General features: G+C 34.2%; 1 protein-coding gene across 1 annotated transcript in view; it reads right to left on the bottom strand.

The window, feature by feature from the left end:
- BBS9 (Bardet-Biedl syndrome 9) overlaps positions 1-23,441 on the bottom strand; it is a 202,466-nt gene that overhangs the window by 93,032 nt on the left and 85,993 nt on the right. The window contains exons 18-19 of the mRNA XM_032181069.1: positions 19,534-19,706; positions 17,073-17,225 (exon numbers count right to left, since the gene is read on the bottom strand). Coding sequence (XP_032036960.1) covers positions 17,073-17,225; positions 19,534-19,706 — 326 coding nt within the window. The remainder of the gene's footprint in view (positions 1-17,072; positions 17,226-19,533; positions 19,707-23,441) is intronic.

Below are 23,441 nucleotides of genomic sequence, written 5' to 3'. Positions count from 1 at the left end.
ACAAAGACAGCTCTGTATTCCAGTGCCCCAAATCTGTCCTCTTTCTCTGTACATAGTTCATGTGCTATAGTCAATCCAGGAGCATATAAGTTTGTGCCATCATTAAATAATATATATATGTATATATATATATAATATATATATAAATAAAATTAGTACAACATATTCTTTTCAAGTTATCACTCCATCTTCTCTTTTTCCTGATCTCAGAAAACAGTGAACGTACTCTTTGTAGCCACTGTCTTCACATTCTTTCCCCTTGCTGAATTTTTAAACCTTCATTGTACTACTTACACAAAGTGCTTCTCAGGCTAATGACTTCTTCATATAAAAATTGCAGGACCAAGCTATGGACTCTCAGCAAGATAATAATCAAGGCTTAATCATCAACTCAAAGTCTCCTCAACCCAAAGAGCTTTTATGATTCTACCTTGAGGTTCAGTGTTTTTTTGCTGTTGTTGTTGTTGTTTTTTATTTTATTATTACTATTAAATATCTGCAATCTCACCTCCTTTCCTCTCAGCCATAAGTATACTCTGCGAGACTTTCAAGCTCTTTTCAGAGCTAGCGTGGTCTTGCTAGCAGCAAACATGAAGCAATTGGCCGGTAAAAAAATATGGATAAAAACCACATACACAGCAATCCCACTCAGCTGGCAGATATATGTCTGGGCCTGCCAGAAGGCAAAGTTGGGCTGTGCCTGCACAGAAAGGTTCCAACTTGAGAGTGGCCACACTGTGCTACCACAAAGGAATGTTTAGATAATTAATACTGCAGCCCTAAAATTAGTCACTGTCACATGTTCAACAATAATTGGAGAGAGTTTTAAACTCTTCTTCATGATCATTATAGCCTATATTCGTTGATCTCTTTAGTTCATCAACACTAATAATGTGCTCTGTAAAACTAAGCATCACTTTCACAAGAATAATGACTACTCCAATAATCACATTTTCTCATTAGTGAGTGATTAGTGAGTATTCCCCTTTGTATTCTTGCAAATAAAGTCTTTACAAAACCGAGGCAAGGAGGAAAACAACAAAACTATTAGATGAGCTTAACACAGCTCTGGCTCTGTTAAGATTTTCTGATATGGTAAATGTAACTAATTCCCTGCAGACTACAGACTGAGACAGATCCAATAATTTAAACAAAATAAACAATATCAGAAAAGTCAAGAGATGAACCCAGAATCATCATATTGTGTAACCGCATCTCTAAAGATTCCTATGTCCTCATCACTCTGACCTTCATTCTTAGGTCAGACAAGTTAAATTGAAATCTTGGTTCAGATTTGGTGTACTGAAATGGCAAGAACTTCAGGTGGAAAAAAAAAATGGGGGGGGGGGGGGGGGGGGGGGGAGGGAAGAAGGAGGGAGAAGAAAAGGCTTATTTTCAATTGACATAGCATCCAATACACAGGGTGCCTAGATCCTAACTGGAGTCTAAAGGTACTCCAGAAATTTCGAGCTACTTCACTGTGTATTATAGATTCTGATCAGAACCAAACAGTGGTATTTTCAACCTAAAAAAAGGAGCTTTATTTATTGCCATCTGAGAGAGTTCAGGTCACAGTAGAAGAAAATCCTCATTCAACATATACCAGAGGCTATTACCAACAGCTTCTAGAACCAAGAGCATGTGGAAAATTGGAGAGCTGTTGGTTTTATCAGACTAAAATGCTAAAATAGCCTCCTACAAGGCCTAGGGTGATTACTCTCCAAACCAGCATCCCTTTTCCTTCAGCATGGCAATGTTAGTGCCCTAGAGAACTGTTCATATCTGACCAGCAGGGAGGAGGAGGAATGGGCTAGAGCAGCAAGCAGTGGCACCAGGGAAAGGACCCATCTTGGCCAGAGGGGAAGGGGACCTGCTGAAGGATGGGAGGACATGTTGTGGGGATACAACAGTGCATACAAGCGACTGGATGGGAATCCCAGTGTTGCACACCCTCAGTCTCACATTTGACCTGTTCATGTTGATTAATGAGCTGAGAACGAACTCGCCTGGGAACACTTCCCTTCAACTTTGGCAGTGCAAGGCATTTTGAAACCCAGGATCAGGCTGCAATGCAAAGAGTGAAAACATAAGCATACTTAGGGCTTTAAATCCAGATTATGACATGTAAATAACATTAGAAACTATCAGTAAAAATGTATGGCTTGATTCAAATTATATTAATTTTAACAGATGTATTAAGGAAAATTTCATTCTTTTGAGATTTCTTAAGAAAAATTTTACATAAACAATTTTTAATCTGAATTTTTATATGTACTTCTATTAACCTTTTCTTTGCTAAGTATCTCATACATTAACACATGCTTTAAAGACTAGGTATTCTCTTTTCAGCTTCTGAAAATTACTATGGGCTTTAGCATTATAATAAAAATAACTATACTTCTCAGTGGTCTCTTCAGTATTCTTTAATTGCTAATATCTAACAGAGCTATGCCTACATAAAGAAAAAATAGCTTAAAGTGACTTTAGACGTGCAGATGTTTAAGGAACATGCAAGAATCCTTTTGTATCACTGGAAATTTTTCCCAACAATAAACTAGAAGGCTGATTCAAATTGTGTATATTATCCAGAACCAAATATTCTCACACTTACTCTTATTTACATTTCTGGGGGAGAAGGTAACTATATAATCTTTTCTTAACTGTGTAATTTAAAGTAAGGCTTCAAAACTCTAAAGGAATTTTTTGCATGTTATGGTGAAACAAAGGCCAAAAATAAGACTCACTAAATTCCAAGCAGTTAAGTAGGGGAAAAAAATACAGTAGCTAAAATCATGAAAGGCAGAGCAGTCTAATTGCCCAAGTATGGGGAAGAAAGGAAAAATGCCTGAATTGTAATCTCAATTCTTCCACGTGCTTGCAGTCCAGCCTCAGAAAAATTACTAACCAACAACATTTAGCTATCTACAATTCAAAGTTCTGCTTCTATTTATCACTGTTTGAAAAATGTTTATAGACATTATATATAATTCACTATATATTAACACTTCTTTAACTATTTTCCTAGCAAACTCTACCGAAGAGTTGCAGAAGGAAAAACCTGCAGAAATAACTTACTTAAGTGCAATCTGCTTATGCAGATTCTCCACATTTTATTTGGTATTTTATAAATTATGAGCTCCTTTTATCTAAGTTCTACACACACACACACACACTTTTTGGCATACCAACTCTTGACAGGAGTAAATATATTTACAATATTTGTCTTTTGCTGCACTCTGCTGGAACAATCCATTTTTAAACTGAAAGAAACATTGTCCCACATGTAATACAAATGTTAACAAAAAAGCCTAAAAAGAAATATTATTTCTTGTAAAAATACACTGTTTTGGAGCACACACTGCCACTTCAGATTTTTAAAAACAGTGTTTACATATTTAAACCCATATTTTGTTGTTCCGATAAGTGTCCCATTTTAAAAGAGCACCTGCAACAGTCCTACATCAAACAGGATTACAGAGTGCTCACTACTGCTCATAATAAAACTACAACAAATTAAGATCTCAGTAAGGCACTGAGGAGGCTTCTAGAACACAGACTGAAAAATCTTTCTCCTTCATTTTAAAAATTCTACACCTGATAAGGACATTATTTTTTAAAAAGCAACATATGCCTAGAAACTTTATTCCCTCCGTTTGATCACTCTGTTCAAAATAATAGTAGAAAGTCAAAAGACAATGTAAATTGTTATAACACCTGCCTAAAGTAAGACGAGACTGGGTCCCTTCAGAAAAAAAAAAAATCCTGACAATTTGCTGCACGTATGAAATTGAAAAATTTGCAGCCTCATTTCTTTCACTAGAAGAACCTGAAGAAACTTACCCAGGCTAAAGAACAGACCCCAGAGTCAAAACTATTAACTCCTGTGATAATTTATTCTGGCTCAGGATCTGCTGCAGAATCACCCAAACATCCCACATGTCAAATTAAACGCACCTTCCTACTAGAAAAATGCACCTGTGATCAAAACAAAGGGTTGTGACATTTTTCCCCACTCTTTGGATTGACCATAAACTTCTAAAGAAAATAATTTAAAGGGGAAGTAAATAACACAGATGCAATGGAACAGAAATGTCACAGGCTTGTTTCTAGAAGTCTTCTGAGGGCAATGAGGAAAAGCTTTCACTCTTAGACCTGTCTTGGGAATTGCAAATACAGATGTTGGCACCAGTCCCAGAACACAAAACATACTTTTCAATTTTTACTAATACCTGCTAAAATTGTGTCTTGGCATTTTAGCTTGGAAAGAAAATTAAGGAATGGCCCTTCTTAATACTCTGTAATCCACATAAATCTCAAGAACTCCTCTCAGGAAAAGGTTTCCATAGATTATTTTTTTTCCCGAAGAACAACGGAGCCTCTTGGATAATCATTACCTTTACAGATTGCCTTGTTGAATTTGAAAATAAGAATAAATACAGTCAATACCCTCACATGAATAGTAAATTAATGGCTTCAAAGCTTCCAGCAATATAGAATCTATACAGTGACAAAGGAAACAGGAAACATGAAAAAAGTTTTTAGAGAAACTAACTACTTCAAAGGTTAATGTACTTAGCCCAAAACTGGTCAGGCCAACCTGTTTCTCTGGAATTGCACTGTTGGCATTCCCTGCCACTACATCCTTCTTCCCCCCTACACTTCCAATGGGAGAAATAAAAAAGAAGAAGAAAAAAAAAAAAAAAGATTTCAAAATGACATTATTTTTCATAGTAACCAAGTTAATACACTAGAGATCAAATGTTTCTCTGTTCTTCTGACAGAAGAAAAATACATGAGCAAGTTGAAAACTTGTATTAACACATTTTTCTCCATTTGTCTCCAATGTTTTTTTAAAAATAAAAGGTCGGTGATGTTACAACAATAAACACAAATGGAGAGTTGTACTTCAGTTTGCAACCATGCCACTCTTTTTTAATCTGAAGTGCAACAAAATATATATATGAAGAATAGGTGAACAAACTAATTGGAGACACTAGGCTTCCAAAAGCAAATGGAGAGTGTGAGGCAACAGATTGAGAACTATACAAGGGGAACAGTAGTTACGTACTGATGTGAATGACTGGCTAGGAGTCGAGTCAGACAGAAAAACTATTGTAGACAAGTTTCCACTACTGTGGATCTCAGAAGAAAAGAAAGGCAGGAAATGATGCAAGATATCTTTTGCAAATTAGAGGTAATTTCACATCACAGAATTCTTACTAGTTGCAATTATGAACCACAATCCATTCACATGCTTTTATACAACGGAGAAAATGAAAAAAGTAAAATAAAATGCAAAAATAATACAAGCCAGTACATTTGGATAAAACATTGAAGATTAAGTCAAGCTATAAACTGTTCATAACTTCTGTAGCATAGAATGTCCATACAAAATTAAAAAAAAAAAAAAAGAGAGAGAGAGAGAGAGAGAAAGACAATCCTTACATTTATCAGAAAACACGGTTTAGCAGATGTTTTAATGAATCATATTCCTTATGAATTTGCTCAAACATCACAGACTTGTTTCTGGGAAGAGGTATAAAAAAAGTCTGAAAGACAGCTATTAGTAGCCAGCAACTAATCTGCTTCATATTTGTTTCTACAATAAAAAGAAAAGAAATTGAGTGTATCCGATACTCATAAAAGCTGAAAGGAATAAATGTACCTAGAAGACATACAATAATATACTGAGACAGAACAACCTTTTCTAAAATATATATCTTAAGACAGACTGGCAATTGTCTACTGAAATGTAATAGACAGATAATGGATGGTTACATGCTCGTTAAAAAGAAATGGGGAAAGAAAAAAAGAAAGAAAAAAAAAAAAAAAGGAAAATGCAAAAAGTTCATTTTTCCTCCAGAAAAGTATGGAAGAAAGTTTTCTCAAAACTCTGAAGCCCCATTCAAATTAGGACAGAGGCAAAGGCTACTGTTTTCTTTAACATGACAAATCTAATTAGCTAGCAAATATTTAACCAATAGCTAGAGGTTGCTCTTTAAGTACTAAATAATGAGATGTAATTAAGGTAGCAAAGGCAAAAGGTTACTAATTTAGGACATTTCTATGGTGCAGTGTTTAAATTATAGGTTTTATACAAAACGCATGGGCCAATGCACAAGAAAAAAAATCCAATTTTAACGGAATGCAGAACAAATTAACATTTTAACATTATAATACTACTCAATTGTATAATGGGATTTTGCTAAGTGTCACAGAACAGAAAATAAAAGTAACACTCCAAGGTATGCTTGTTAACCTCTTCAAGCTAAATATATTACGAGCCTACTGACAGCAGTAAATAGACGCATTGTAACATGAAAGACTACAAATTCAGAGGCCTTTAATAGGTGTTCCTTTTTCTAAGTCGATTGGCATAAAGAGTATAAACAACGAACAAGATAAAAATGTTATCCATACCAAATGCTTTCAAATTTCCCAAAGGGAAAAGGAACAATCTTTTTAAAAATACACTTTAAGACATCCAGTTTCTTTGAAACATAATGTCTTTTTTTCCACCTTTCCATCCCATGTCATAGGAATTTGAACTGGCAAGCACAGTCTTCAGTACTCATGCATAATATTCTCTAGGTTGACCAGAAGGCTTTTTGGAAGAAGGAAAAAAAAAAAAAAGATATAGAAGAATTTGCAGTCAAAGCCTACTACCTCAAGATCTGAACGCACTCACCCTCCATCCAACAATGGGCTCAAGCAGATATTTAACTTTACATCTAAGTAACTCCAACGCTGTATCCACTCTACATTACCAATACTATACCGAGAAACTGGCAACCACAAAACTTCAAAGAACTCAAGGTAAGCAGAAGGGATGGAGCATTTCATTTCACAAAAACCTTAAAATAGTAACTACAAAGTAATGATACTTATCATTGCTATCCTCTTGCTTCCTGACTTCTGACCTTCTCAGCTCATTACACCAACTTTTCTTGCATTAACCACCTTTTCCATACTGGTTTAAATTATCCACAATAGAATAATTAAAGGCCTCACAATGTATAAATACTAACTAAATACTAACTGGAAGGTAGTAGCTAAGCACAACTGAAACATAAAACAGATCTGAGATGCCAACTGGCAAGAATATATAGAGAAAAGAGTTCTATTCCCCTTTGTTTTTGTCAATTTACAGATTTAACCAGCACTTCAGCTCCAATATAAACTTTACCTTTTACTAAAAAGATCTAAATTGGGAAAATGACCACACAAGTTACATTTTTCCTCACAGAGGTGGTAACTAGAGCAGCAGCTGAGCTGAGATTGTGCTGACTGAAAGGAATATCCAAGACAAAGAAACAGAACATTTTTGTTTTAATAAAGTGTTTATACAGATTAGATTTTTAATTATTTATATATATATATTTACAATTAGAATTATTATTTTTTTCTCCAATAACCCAAAGCCCACTACTATACTTCCTCTAGTAAGTGACACCAGTCAGAATGCTAACTCAACTGATTAGGAGAGTGCAATGAACACATAAGCAGCATTAGATGCACCAGACAGAGCCAAGAACTGTGATGAGCAAGTCGTCATGACACAGTGTCATGTGTCTACTCCAAGCTCAGACATCAGCCCATCAGGTGACTCATATAAGTCATTTTGGGCCAGCTATCATCAGTGGCTAAGTTAAATGTTACACCTTTAAGAGTGCCCAAGATCAACAGAACTGTGATTTAGATGCTCAGTTTCTTCGTGTTAATAGGAATAAGTGGTTGTAGGGCTTGATGTAAAGTGATTTCAGAATCAGTTCACAGACAAAACAACTTAGTCTTCCTGGGTTTGCACTAAAATATAGGACAGCAACCAACTCCAGTTCAATACTTAACCCACACCAAGATCTTCAAGCATTAGATGAGTATATACAGTAGTCAGATCAGCTACCAACCAGTTAACTCCCAGCTTTCTTTAGGAGGTTTTGCTGTTTGTTTTTCCTGTTATTGGTAGTGTGCATGTGTGTGTTTAAGTCAGAATTTGGAGTAAAATGCTATTAAATTACACAGTACTTCTGTATCCCTCCCTCTTTTGAGTAGTCAATCATTAGTAATAACAAACATATAAATTGATATGATGAAGCATAAAGAACTCTGATATTTCACTACATCAGAGTATTAAAGTTTCTGAAATATTTACTTGGCATGAATTTTAAAGCAACATATACTTGTCATCCAACCACAATGCACAATTATCATATTCCATAATTCAAAGAAATCAGTATCAGTATAGAATAAGAATAACTTATTATAACAGAATAAGTATAACTCATTGCGAGCTACACCAGAAGATGATCTAGTTTGATATGTTATTTCAGCTACCTGAAGGCACAGCACCTGTGCACATGCTGGTAAACACAAGTATAATAGTCATTCAAAATAAAACTGTAAAAAATATATCAGAAGCTGCCAAAAGCATTCTTAGTACTGTGCGCAGAAATTAACCAAAACTGATAATAGTTTGGTATTTGCCTAACAGTTAATCACATCTGGGTCACCAAACTGTAATGGGCTATTTCACAAAGATCATGTATGCAAACTGCAAAGCCATCATATCTTTCATCACCTACACTCCCTAGTTGTTCTCAACTATATTGCTGTTATACTGCATAATTACAGGGCTGACCCAGAAAAACTTTCTAAGGAGCATGAAATAGTAGGGTTTTCCAGCCTTCTATGAACACTGTATGTGTGGTTTGTTTTTTTTTTTTTTATTATTCTAGTTTTGTTTCCGCTACTGCTTATCATTTTCTCTCTTGTCTATGGAGAACATTTTTCCCTATGAGAGCCTAGCAATAATTTAAGCTTCAGTACAGGTATCTGATACACTGTATTTCAGAAGAAAAGATGAGAAAGATTTCTTTCAAATTAATAAGACGTATCACTATTCCTTTCTCTGGGAATTGCAGCCAAACTGTTCCATTTTCACTCAAAGACCCACAAGTTATTTTAGTCCCTACAGAGATCCCTCATGCATTATGCATTGCTAAAGATACGAGCATCAGTTTTACCTGTTTGTCCCACAAATTGGTTGATCTTAAGAGAAGACTATCCCTCGCTGGAGCAAGTAGACTCATACAGAAGAGTTGTGCCAGCAATCTCAATATATGCTTCCCAAGCTAACTACGTTCAGACAGTTTTGGAATACATCTTCAAATAAAAAGGGGCTTTGATGACCTTGTAAGTATTCCAATATTAAAGATAAATAAGTAAAATAGAGAATTTGTATTATAAGTAATAGCCAATAAGTTACTTTTAGTGGCTGTGGAGAGGAGAGGAGAGGAGAGGAGAGGAGAGGAGAGGAGAGGAGAGGAGAGGAGAGGAGAGGAGAGGAGAGGAGAGGAGAGGAGAGGAGAGGAGAGGAGAGGAGAGGAGAGGAGAGGAGAGGAGAGGAGAGGAGAGGAGAGGAGAGGAGAGGAGAGGAGAGGAGAGGAGAGGAGAGGAGAGGAGAGGAGAGGAGAGGAGAGGAGAGGAGAGGAGAGGAGAGCCAACTACAACCACCTACATTTAGCAGAAACAGCAATAAAACGAGAAGTTAAATATAACTCCTCCAAAGAACAGCATATTTATTTAAGCCAAAAAGAACTAATTTATACTATGGGTGTAGTTCTCACTGACATTATCTGGGGAAAATGACTATTACAGGAGCGGGTGTGATATATAGCCTTTGAGTCATGCATGATAAACCCTAATGGTTTTGCTTTGAGGTAAAAGTCCTTACTAATCAAGCAATGAATCATTTCCAAAATGTCGAGTTCCTGAGGCCATGTGTGTCAGAAGTGCAACTCTTGAGTGAATACTCAATCACTAATGATCAGTTTTGAGATTTTTATCAACTGATTAATAAGCAAGGAAAGGAGCTAAGAGGCTTGAACAAAGAGTTAATGGACCTTTAATGACACTCTAAGTGTGTTTTAGTGAATAGAGCATAATGAGTTTTAGTTGCTACTAACCACAAATCACCAACAACTGAAGTGCTCTATGCACTGCAAGTGTTAAAATACTGCAATGAACAGCACTCATGGTTTTAAAAAAATAGGAAATTGTGTTTACTCAAATGTATGTATGTATTTATGTATGCATGTTTACTCAAATATATGTACAAATATATATTTGAGTAAACACAAATTCCTATTTTTTGTCCATAAAAATGCCCAAAATAATGCCCATACTTAATTGGTATTACACCTCTGTAGCAGATTAAGAGCACAGCTTCCTAAATCAGTAGATGGATGTAAGGTAAAGAGAAAAATGGGAAGATGTTTGTTTATTTTTTTAGTATATTAAGTGCTAGAACTGTTGGTTCACCTATCATGGAAGCAAAATGTTAGCTTTTATTTATGATATGCAATGCTGAAAATACATTCAGGAACAATACTGAAGACTAAAGGTTTGACAAATTATGCATATGTACACATATATATGTATGTACAGACATGTACACAAACGTATCATTTTTGTATTACTGCCTATAAATTTTCTACTGCCCTCCTAGATGTAGGTATTTGCCTTCGATATACTCCACATCTTTGTGCCGAAATCACTGTGGAAATATCTAAAGAAATTACTGCATCTAACAGGCAGCTAACAGCCTGAAACCATCAAGGATCACTAACCTGGAGGACCTCCAGTTCCCTAAAACAAAACAAAACAAAACAAAATAATTAAAAAAAAAAAAAAAGACTGATTATAGGGAGTCAGTTCAATAAGGTGAGTCTGGAATCAAGTCCCAAGAATAACAGACCTAAAGTCAAAAGGAGGAGTCCTTTGGTAGCTGAGGGAAATCTTATTTCCAAGAGTGGAAAAAGAAAAGGAAAGAAGCTAATAGAATGAAGACAAAGAGGGGAGATTGATGTTTCCTTTCAAAAAGCAGTGACAAGATCAAAACCTCTCACTGAAGAGATGAAAATAAGTCAGAAACTTCCATTTAGGATTGCACTGTTTTTCACATATTTGTATGTTTCATGTTACCATACAACAAAATGCATGTGTGTACACATGCACATTTAAAAACTCATCCACGGAATTTAATTTTGATTTCCTTAAGTATCAAATATACATACCTTCAACAGTGGGGAAACTAAGTACGTGCACCTGGGCAAAGCTGGAAATGCTGACACAAGTTTGAGGTAAGTCAATTCTGGAAACCTCTGAGCATGAGTTTCTGGGATTGAACCTAAAGCATGTGCCTAGAGACATGTGCCTAAAGAAAGAGAGAGCATCGACAATTCTGTTAGAACACCCAACAGCTCAGAAAAAGAGCACAGAATCACAGAATCGTCTAGGTTGGAAGAGACCTCCAAGATCACCTAGCCCAGCCTCTAACGTAAAACTAACAAGTCCTTCACTAAACCATATCACTAAGCTCAATGTCTAAGCATGTCTGCAGAAAAGGGTGTGGAGAGTTCAAAAGCTGTTCCACTCCTGTTCTAAAATGGGAAATCATGAATCATCTCCAATCTGGGAGCCACATAACTATATTAGTGTTGTGCTGTAGGTGTATTAGTACAATTTTTGCTCAACTTTGCCATCTGGGAGCTTTGTACCCGTGTCATTTCATTCATATGTAGCTCACGTGGAATTCCGGTGAATCAAATACATATCACTTGGTCCCCACTCACAAAGGCAAGCCCTTAAATATTGAGGCAAAATCCCATGTCTTATAAATCAGGCTCGCTGTAATAATACTGGTTTAAATCGGCTGTCTTTTCTGAAAACTGATTATATGTGTTGGACAAGAAGGACATAACATGCTTACATGTGGATATTCGTCAACTATTAACTGGAATACTCGTTTTCACTTGAAGTACCAAAATTTCAAGGAGAAAATCATACAATTCAGAAGATACAATTCAGATTCAACTGGTTATTTCTGATGTCATAATGATTTACACCCAAAACTAATTTTCACCTGATAGTTATCAAAAAATATTATAAAATGGACAAGAACTGGCACATAGTATTTTAATAGTTTAGATACTGTTTTACAAGATTTCAACATTCCTGTTGGATCACAACCAGAATGAAGAGAATCCAACATGCATGATCAGCAGCAGCAGGACGAAAACTCCTCACAACTGTAAAATAAGATAATTCTTCTTTTTCCCTGTAAACACAAACATACAACCACCTCTCCAAAAATGGAAGGACACTGAATACTTTGTTCCCTTATTTCAAGCAAGAATTTTTAAACGAAAAATTCCTATATGCATTAATTTCTTCAAGCTGCAATTCATATGCAGACTTAAGATACAAGACCAAGACCAGCCAAGACAGACACAGGCTATATACCAAAGAAAGCAGAATGAACTGGACAACTAATTGTTTATGGAGCAGTATCTGAGAACTGCGTTGAAAGCCATATTATTGCTGCTTGCAGCCAGGTATTTCTGTGAGACAAGCTTTTCAGTAATAATATAAATAACATGATCACGACACAATAGATGAATTACAAGAAAAAAGGGAAGAAAATTGTAGCTTCAATTAGTACTAGCAGATCTGTATTGAAAAGCATGTTAGGCCCTCTTTATTAATGGCAAGACATACTCAAATGATGAAGTGCCTTAAAGAAAAGCTGAAATGTGTCACCAATCAAAAAATAAGGAACCAGCTAGTTATAAAGCCTTATTTTCTAAGGTTATGTAACTGTGCTGACCGCTTATGTCAAACTTGTTCTGTCTGCCCACTCCTAGCAACTGTTTTTTGCAATGTCCACTAATAAATTTTACAATGAAACAAAGACCCAGAAATCATTAAGTTCCTATATATATTTATTTATTTATTTATTTAGCAGACTGGGAGTGCAAACACTATTAATAGTTCCACTGAGACAAGGTCAAGAATCTTCACATTATCTATCTTCTCTGTATGGCTACTGCCAGTCAACAATAGTGCATTGGCTTGACAACTTGCACACAAATAGCAGCTGGTGGTGCTGGGCTGCTGGGGCCATGGATAATAGTTGAGATTTCAGTATTAGAAAACACAAAAGGGTTAGCAGTTTTAAGGGGGTGTGACAAAGAAGCCTTAGAACATGGGAAGACCTAAGGTATTGTGCAACAGTTGCATCAAAGAACAGGAAGGGACCTAGGTTTACTACAAGTTTGGGAATATAGGACAAACCTATTTGCTTCGTCATTTGTCTTAATCTTCCTACATTTTATTGTAGTATAACACAATATATAGGAGCTTGCTCAGTCATTACATATTTTTTAAAAAACTTAAAACATGAATCTGAGACAAGATTGAACAGTTCAAGAACTTAAAATTGGCTAAGCAACAGTGCCCTAGGAGAACTCCGCCCCACATTTCAAATCCATCCCTTCTCTTCTTTCTCTAAGAGGAATATAACTGCACTTATCTTCTAAACATAGTAACTGGTTTAAATGCTTTACAACTAAACATGCCTGGTACTGCTTCGATTCACTAGGTTATAATCTACATGGGTTGAAATAGAGTGATTCTTATGACCCCTATTGTAAATTCCAAATTGTACCTGGAAACCCCAATAATGTATGTCAAGAGTCAATGCATGAAAATTATAATTTCAAGGCAAGCACCTGCAGCAGCTGCCAAACTATGATTCTATAATATGACAGAAAACACACTGTAGAGATTAAAGACCATTAACTTACACTTTCAAGCAATAACATGTCTCTACTAAGAGAACATTGTATAAAGTACATACTGTTTACAGCAGCTACCATGCAATTTGCTGCAATCTTATTTTATATTCCAAGTCCTTTAAACTGAAAAAGCCTATGTAACCTCAACTACTGTTCATTTGTAAATTCATCTCATTTTTAGAACAAGAGCTAGCAGCACATCCAGTTGCCTTGTTTTTTGTTGTTGTTGTTTTTTAAACCAAAGCTCAAGAAATTGTAGTACATAGTCACACAAATAGCATCTATCGAAAACTTATTTTCCGCTATGTTGATAGGTTCTTCCTACAAATCACTCAAACATCACAATAATGACATTTCCTTTTACCAATATACACAGTTACTATATATAAAATAGTTTTTCTTTTCCTTCCAAAACAGAACACCATATGTCACTATTTGTTAACTGCTGTAAAACTCAAATCTATATTGACATATACGGTTAATTCATAAAGATGAGTTCTAGAATAAAATACTGAAAAGGAGTATAAAAACAAAAGAAGTCTTTCATCACTGCACACATCAATGCCTGTTTCACCTTTACTGTGAAGATTAAAAGTAAGGCTACAGTTTCCTTACAATACATTTGCAACTTTATTGTAGCACTGAATACATCCTGCCTTCTTGGTCATGTACAAGAAGATATATAAAAAAAAATAGTTTGTAAATAGAAATTATTTTTACAAGAGAAATAAATGCAGCTTGATTTATTTTCTTGGCCTCGGCATCAATGGCTTTGACTTGTATCTCTACTCACATACCACACAAACAATTTATACTTGATTGAGTTGAAAATCTGAAAACTAACATTTACAGTCAACTACAGCTATAAAATTCAAATGAGTTCAGCAATTCATTATAAAAATTTGTAGTTTGGCAAAGAAAGAACTACACAGAATACATTTTAAATAGGTATCAAACAGGCAGTGAAGCTACATGAGTTGAACATTTGTGATTGTTAGATTTGTGTTAAAAAGCCTGTTCACACAAAGGTTATAACTTCAGTATAACTGTTCTGATGAAAGGAAATAAGGGAAGCAGTATGAGACATCTTTACATCAGGTTGAATTAGGAGAGGTTATATCATTACAGCTTCATTTAAAAGAAATATATATAAATTATAGTAATTATTTGATCAAGAATGCAACTCATAGAACCCAAGTCCTGGAGACTGAGTGAAACAAACAGATATTCATGTTAACTGGAAATTCTTTCCTGCTCTAGACGACAAGGTTTGGAGTACGCTATAAAAGCAAAACATACACATTTTCTTTCTGACCGCAAAACCCAATGTAGAAAATACCTTTCTTTTGTACAAAACAATTACTTCAGTGAAAAAATATGAAAAATATGCTTTTTTTTTTTTTCTCCTCATTATAAAAGTTTTTGGCATAAGGCATGATGTTCTCAGACAGTGGTGTTAGATGGAAAAGGAACCAAGTTTTATTCCAACACTGAAAGTATTTAATTGTAGGACTTATCATACCAATTTTATTACAATGCCCCTAAAACTTTGACACCACTTACATTCAGAGTTCAATCCAAATTCCTCTGAAGCAAACAGGAGCCATGCTACTTACTTCCGTGGGGTATGGATCATTTCTTCACTGAATACATTCTCCATCGAAAAAAATAAAGAACAGAACTATGGTCCTCATATCAGACAACTTTCCCAAAAGAAAAACAGATGATTTTTTTTTCTAACAATTCCTATGAAAAGCAGTAGCCTCAAAAATACAACAATAGTAATTTCTATGTCAAAAAGACTACAACTTAAATAATTTTTGGAGTGAGACTTTATACTGTTTATATTTATCCAGCCTCATTATACCTTCTTTAGTGAAAAAAGATGTTCCATATTTTGAATACTTCAAATATTTGCATTAGAAATACTTGTTCAAGCAAAGACAGAAGATGCTAAAGACTTTTAAAAAAGAAAACAAGGTCTTTTCTAACACAGGAAATTACCAAGCAATTTCATTTCGCCCAAGCAGCAAAGAGACAATATTAAGTCCTACCACAGTGCTCACTTCCAAAGCAATGTATACAATGTTGGGATCCCTATGGTAATTACTATTTTACTACACTTTTGTTTGTAATAACATTTCTTTGTTACAAGGGAATTCAAGAACAAAACAAAATAACAAAAGGAATCTACCAAGAAAAATCTGAGCTTGCCTAAAATCAAATTTTAACTAATATTGAAAAATATAAACATTTATCCTCTAGAAATAAATCTTTTCCCTCTTTCTCATTCAACTACAAAAAAAAAAAAAAAAAAAAAAAAAAAAGTAATTTTTAAAAAGATGACCCATCTAATTTTGGTTTGAAGGACCTTTCAGATATACTCCCAAAATATGCATTTTAACTACCTGATTTTTGTCATATTCCTAGAACCAATCTTTAATTCAAGAAATTGTCAAGAACATCTTGGTTGATTTAAGTTTAAAGGTAACAGTTCTGCATAGCAAAAGCAGGCTCAAGAGACCCACTTTTGTTGATCTTTAGGGATTACTTAGTTGTGCCATTTTAAAGTGTTAACCATCTATGTGTTAACAACACCTAGTATTTTTTAAAGTAAAAAAATAAAAATTAAAAAACACTCTCAAACTTACACCATCTCATAGTTGACTCATTAAAGACAGAATCATAGAAGGGTTTGGGTTTGAAATAACCTTAAAGATCATCTTATTCCAACCCACTAGACCAGGTTGCTCAAAGCTCCATCTAACCTGGCCTTGAATATATAAAAGAAGGCATATTTCTCTTATGTCTAACCATAAATGGAAATGAAGTTTTCTGTAATTTACAGAGAGGTTTTCATAAACCAAACAGTAAAAATATTTTTCCTGTCTTAATTTTTGAATTGTCCTGATACACCACAGTGCGTAAATCTCATTTCTAGCTAGCAATCTAATTGTGTCTCAGCTCCTCTAACAAGGCATGTTAAAAAGTAAAAATTGGACTGTCTAACAGAAAAGTAAAAAATGCACAAAGTAACATCTAAGAAAGGACTTAGCCTCAGAAAATTTTGTTGTGAATATTACACCAGCCAAACCGTTCCACCAGTTTACAGTGTACCATAAAATATTTACATAAGCTATGAACTATAAAATATTTTCACATGAACTATAAAATATTTACACTATCAACATCAGTTAGGAAAGAATGATGTGCTGTCAAGCTGGTGTGACCTAGGAGTAAAAATTCTGTGGTCACAGATTAAATAAAACTATTTCATATCATCTGGAAACTTACAGGGAATATCAGGTTAAACAAATTACTGCTTCCTGGTCTTTGGAAGATAAATGTAACCAGGAAAGCATAGCTTATATGCTTGAAGCTAAGTTTTACCAACATCATAAAGAAAGGTTAGGTTCATAATCAAACTGTACTGACCTCTCTGAATGTTCCTTCTAGCAAGGTGTCCAGATGTTGAAGAGGAGCAGGAGTTTTGTCTTTGAATCGTGTCAGCAATCGTCTCTCGATAGCTCTAAATTGTACAGCCCTCTCAGATAACAGCTCACGGAATTTTTCTGCATTCAAGCGCAGCTGCAATTTAATGGTTTTCAAGAATTCACATTACAGGTCATATACATCGTATCTGCCCATTCCATATGAAATGAGAGAATGAGAGTAAAATTCTTGAGTGTGTGTATTTTCTCAGATATGAATATGAATGATAGTAAAATTCTTGATAGTGTGTATATTTATTCAAGTATTAATATGTTGTTTATACCAATTTCATATTGATGTGGTTAATTTCATATTCATCATAAAACTTTTTAACATTTTCAGGAATCATCATTTGCCACTGAAGTCAAAAATAATTGCCAAAAGAAATAACAAGGTGTGTTAATGCCTAAGTATCTCATCAAAAAGACTACCAAAAAAGAATGAAATTTCAACACCAGTATCTCAGGTTTTCTCCTCAATTTCATGCACTGTGGCTCATACACATGGCATATTAGACTTGTTACTCATTGCTGTAGAATGTAAATGGTTATTCCCTTAAGCATGAATAAAAGCACTAAATTCTTCACTGACTGAATGACTTCTATATCTAAAGTGAAATTCTTATTAATTTTATATATATATATTGATCAGGTACAGCAACTAACTTTATTAAAATGTTCACAAAACTTTGAGCAATATCATATATCAAGTGCCCAGATAATAAAATTCCTATTTTATCTTTATAACCATCTATTTTCTGCTATATACCTTTAAGACAAAAATCACTAATAAAAGTGGGTTTCTTTCAGAAAGCTGAGTCCTCAAGGTAATATCCTCTGTACATGCTGTAACTGGCAAAAATTATCAGAAAAAAACATTTCAAGACATGCAGCTTTCAAGATACATTGTGACGTATTTATTTTATAGTGTCTCCAAATTAGAAATCTCCTAAATTTAGAAAACAGATTTTTTTAAAAAATAAGCAAATATACTATTCCATCAGTACATGATTACAAAGGACTTCCAGGCAAGCTAAAAGAACTGCAGCTCTTCTAGAAGGAGAAGGAAAAAGGGGACATCTCAGGTAATACTGTTCCAAGCTTGCCAAAAAAGGGATGGAACATCAGGATCCCCTTAACAGACCATTTTTCTTGGAGTATAAAATTTTCAGAATATAATTATTTTAAAATTTCAGAAACTTCAAAATAGCCAGTTGCAAACTAATTAGATCCTAACTTACCACTACAGTGATCACACCAATATTCCAACCCACAATATATCTATGCATGTGACACAATCTAATGAAGCCTATGTTCTGATTATATATAGTTAAGGTATTACTACAATACCAGCCATTAGAAAAAGTAAACAACAAAAAAATGCATAAAATAAAGCCAACTCTATTCTTTCATAGAATTTGAAACTCAGAACATGAGAACTACTCATAAGCCTGAGAGACAAGCCTGGGCCTAGATTGTTTCATTAAAAATCTCTACATCTATCCAAAACAACCATGTCTGTATAATGATGGCTCCACCTCACAGAAGTGGCAGCATGAAAGAACACTGAACAGTGTTTCTCACTCTTACATATATATTTATACTTTTGCCCATTACATGAGTTTAAACTAATAGAAATTTTCAAATAACTGTTTCCTTTTGTTACTGGAAAGAAGGCAGAACAGAAGGGAAAGAGCGCATATACATTATCAACTATTTCTACAAGTTAACTATTAGAATGTTTTCGCTGTCATCTGCATGACCAAACAGACAGGAGAAAATAATTATGTATATGTTGTATCTGGTCTGGTAAACCTCTTAAAGCCTTCTACTTCCACAAGGGCAGTCAGGGTTTTTTGTTTCTTGTATGTTTTGTTCTTGTTTTTCTAGTTGCTGTTGTTTTATTTTTGTTTTGGGGTGTGTGTGTGTGTGTGTGTGTGTGTGTGTGTGTGTAGGGACTTTCTGCATAATTACAGGGATGATTCAGCCAAAATAGATGCTCATGGGTTCATTATCATAGAATAGCCTAAAACTAAGGACAAGTTTCAAAAATAGCTTTACAATTAACAGGATGTTAGTCAATAAAGAACCCATGGCTCCTGTACAGCTAGTGAACAGAAGGGCAAATACTAGTTCCATAATTTGTATAATTTGCAGACTATACAGTAGCTACATATACTCTCCCAATCACAAGGGCTGCTTCAGAGGCAAGGTGTATGCCCATATATCCATATGTTAAAAAATGTACAACAACACTTTTTCCAGCACTATGCTTAAATGCATTATATTTTCTGAAAGACAAATGGCTGTGCACCTGTGATCATTATACAGTTTTAAACTGATTATTCTTAGTACCAGCACACAAATAATTTTGAACTAGTAGAATCACACACTATGTAACATACCTCAAAATGTCGATCAATTAGTTCAAAGTATTCTTGTAGGGGAATTGAACCTGAAAAGGTATACGCAAAGTCTTTGCAATTTTGCTTTTTGAAATGTTCTTCCAGTCGAAGAGTGAGCTCTTTTGTTATTAGCCAAAGGTCTTCTAACTGATCACTCTGGATCCTATATCGTTCTTTGAAAACAAGAACAAATACAAGACTAATAATGAACACATTTAAGCTGTATACATCCACTACGCAACATCGAAAATACATGGGAATTTAACTAACATTATCAATACATTCAAAGTTTGTATTAGAGATTTTAGTAGGAGATACATGCTCATTAGCATTAAATAAATACTTTTATTTTATTGGTGTCAGTCCTAAATACCCTCTACTTTATGCTAACTTTAACAGGCAATTTTGTAGCACAGAATGAGTACATAGCTTCAGGACTACTTACTCCAGAGTGTTGGTGCACTCTGTTTATAAAGTGCAAATAACTATGAAGAATTACCACAATAGGGAAACAAGAATTACTGGATGATATTAAGCTATAACAACAGGTTGTCTTCATTCTCTTCCATAGCACAGTCTGAACAAGTTTTGCTGTGGGCTTAAGGCAAAGTCAGGTTCAATTCACTTTGGACCATAGGAGAAGCACAGCATCCTGAGCAGCAGATAATAGTTGTAACAAACCAAATTTACTTCAAATAAAAGCTTGAATGCCTTTTGAAAACACAGTTATTGTCTTCTCAGACAATACAGTCACTAATATAATTTTTATTATATCTCTACCTCTTAGGATATCTTTCAATAGGAAATCATTACTCATTCAGTAGTCATAGACAACAATATTCAGTTTTGTTATTTCTATACTTAACTCCAATGCAGTAGTAGAGAGATGAAAACGTTAATATAAATTGAAGTGAAAACAAAAAGTTCAGTTAGCCTCTGTTCTCTGTCCCAACAAGTTGACTCAACTTATCACATTTTAGCGAATTTCAAATTATCAAGCTAATTGGATGAGATCTTTTTTCTGTTCTGTTTCTAGTCCATATTTGTATATTTCTCTCTTCAGTTTCCAGGAAATGAGAATTTACTAAATGTTGAAGGGAAAACATTGTGGACAATTGTATCAGCACTTATTTTGTTCTGATACTGTTTCAAACAACAACGCCCTACTTCTTGGCATTATTCATCTATCAATACTTTATCCAAAGGGAAAGACAGAAATGCAGCTATGATGCAAAAAGAGTTGTTGGGTTTTTTTGATGCAAAATATTTCTTTTTTATTTTTTTCCATCCTTGTTAATAAGCTTCACAGTAAATCAAATAAAGCCAAATTCTTTAGAACTTGAATGTACTATTTAAAATTTCCTTAACGTTATTAATTCAAGACTGTTTGACATTACCACTGGCATCATTCCCAGGATACACATTTCACTGAATAGAGAATGACAAATTCTGTTTACAGTGTAAGAGGAAAGAAGCAAGTTTTATTTAAAAACATGTCTGTTAAAGAAAAGAACACCATCTGCTAAAGATAACATTCAACCTAATACCCATTTTTTAAATACTCACAGTGTAATGGCTGGACTTAGTTGGATGTATCATCATACTTTGCTTTAAGTGATTTTTCCTTAAGGGAAATTAGCTCAGATGTTTTCAGGCCAAATCAACAATCATTCCATTTATAATTGACATGTCTAATACATTAATGGTTTAAAATGGATAAAACTAATTTCCTCCAAAATGCATATTTAGTTTCCATACATTGTTTGTTGGTCAATACAAACACAATCTAATTTTACCATGGCTTGAGTAGAGAGCATTGCACTCATTTGCTTTATATGATCTTTCAGCTCTCAAAAACAAAGATAAATTAGATTTACAAACTGTAGGAAAGTGAGAATCCTTAGTTATAATAAATACATGCTTTACACGAAAAAAAAAAAGTGGAAAAAATATGGATCTGGGATTCTGTTCTTGTGCTTTTATAATAGCTAATCAATTTACATTAGCTTTTTGTTAAAATAAGCTCTCTTACAGAAAAATTACAATTATTTTCAGAAACATTCTCAAACAGAAAATCAGGAGACCCAGAGGAGCTCTAGCAGGTTACAAGGCTTAAACAATCTGCAATAAGAATGATTCGTTGCCCTGACTGTAGCTTATCTGAAGGAAGTCTGGGAGATTCAGTTCACTTCTTAGCTAAAAAGCCCTTATCACAAGAAAAAACAACCACAACTAGTAGTCAAGCCTTCCTTAAACTTTGATTAAAGATAGTTTAAAAAAAAGAAATAGAAAAAGTTCAAAAACAGTTACAACTTTAATCTACATTAAGCAAGCTTTGTTTTAATGTATACTAACTGTGAAAATGAACTTCAGGCTGGGCTTCTTTGCAGCAGTCTTCTTGACAGGCTGAAGTAACATCTTCAATTACTATACTGTTTAAAATGGATTAGCTAATGTAATTAAAAACAAATGTGAAAACAGATGTCATTTTTGTCTGCAGCTTCAGCAGTGAAACCCAACTGAACTTGGAGATTTTCACTCGTATATACAATCCTTCCTATTAAGAACTTAAAGTCCATTCAAAAAGGAATTTGGGAAAAATGTGTCCATTGTCCAAGACCAACTTTTCATGGGAAACAAGGAACAAGGATTGATCGGTCACAATGATTATTTTTTTCATTACTATTTGTCTACATATACAATTTTCTTTATGAAGAAACTTTCTGCAGTGATCATGCTTTGTAAGTATTTATACAAAGTAAAAGCTCAGTGTTTAAAAAAATGGTAGCAAAATAACAGAACCTCCCAAATAATACAAAACTTTATCTGCGTTAATTATGTCCATATAAGACGTCCACTCAAGCAAAATAATTCTAACACCATGAAATTGTACCAAACAATGCTTTTGTATTATGGACAATCTCTGTTCATAAAAAAATCCTCTTAATTATCCTTGTGTATCACAACTTCTACAAATAATTTTCTAAAACTGTGTGTTTACTTAGTGACCCCCACACACACACAACCCCGAGAAATTCTACAGCCACCCCAATCCAACACATGTGATAGATGCTGGAAACAGGCCACTACAAGGAAGAAGGCATCAAACAACTCCTTTGTTTCCTAAAGTAAGGATTCCCAGACAAGAGAAATGAATAGTCACACTAAGAAAAAAAAATAGTTATTAGAATCTCCTTTGTTAAGTGAACTTCACAAATAAAGCAGTGTGGGAAAGTTTACAGTAAGACTGCAAGCGTCATTCCTAGCTAGTGAATAAACAAACCTGATAGGAAGAACTTGATGGTTTGGGTAGGGGAACTAAAAGTTATAGCTTTACTAAAAGTTAAAATATATTCATTGTGTCTAATTCACAGACATAAATTTGTCCCTTACAAAGCATCATCAGGTTTAGCAACTATTCAAATAAAAGATTTAAACTGTAATCCATAAAAGTTATTTATAAATCCTTTAAATTCTTTAGTTTCTAGAAACTATAATTGCACGTCTAGCTAGTTCAAGCTGTTTAAAATCTACTGTCTATTTAAACAAATATTAAAAACAAACTCATAATAAAACAGCATGCAAATAGTGCATACAAACTAATACAAATGGATTTGAACCTTAGAAATGTAAAGTGATTCTTGGTACAACGGATGTTCTTCAATAATTACACTCCAGATGGTTTCTGTTTTTAACACACTTGATTATATTAGAAAAAATATTAAATATTATCTCATAGCTTACAGCTGACGCCATTGGTATTTATATTAACCATCACAAATACTTTATTTTGAAAACACAGTGAGGCAGATTATTTTTGTTTTGAAAGAATTTCACATTAAACTAGATTCTGATTTCTCACTTACTCAAAATAGTTTTCATAGAGCATTCATAAAGTGTTCCCTTTG

Source organism: Aythya fuligula, chromosome 2 (genome assembly GCF_009819795.1).
Source record: "Aythya fuligula isolate bAytFul2 chromosome 2, bAytFul2.pri, whole genome shotgun sequence".
Classification (NCBI taxonomy): domain Eukaryota; kingdom Metazoa; phylum Chordata; class Aves; order Anseriformes; family Anatidae; genus Aythya; species Aythya fuligula.
Note: the sequence above shows the minus strand (reverse complement) of the source record. Positions and strands in the feature narration are given on the sequence as shown.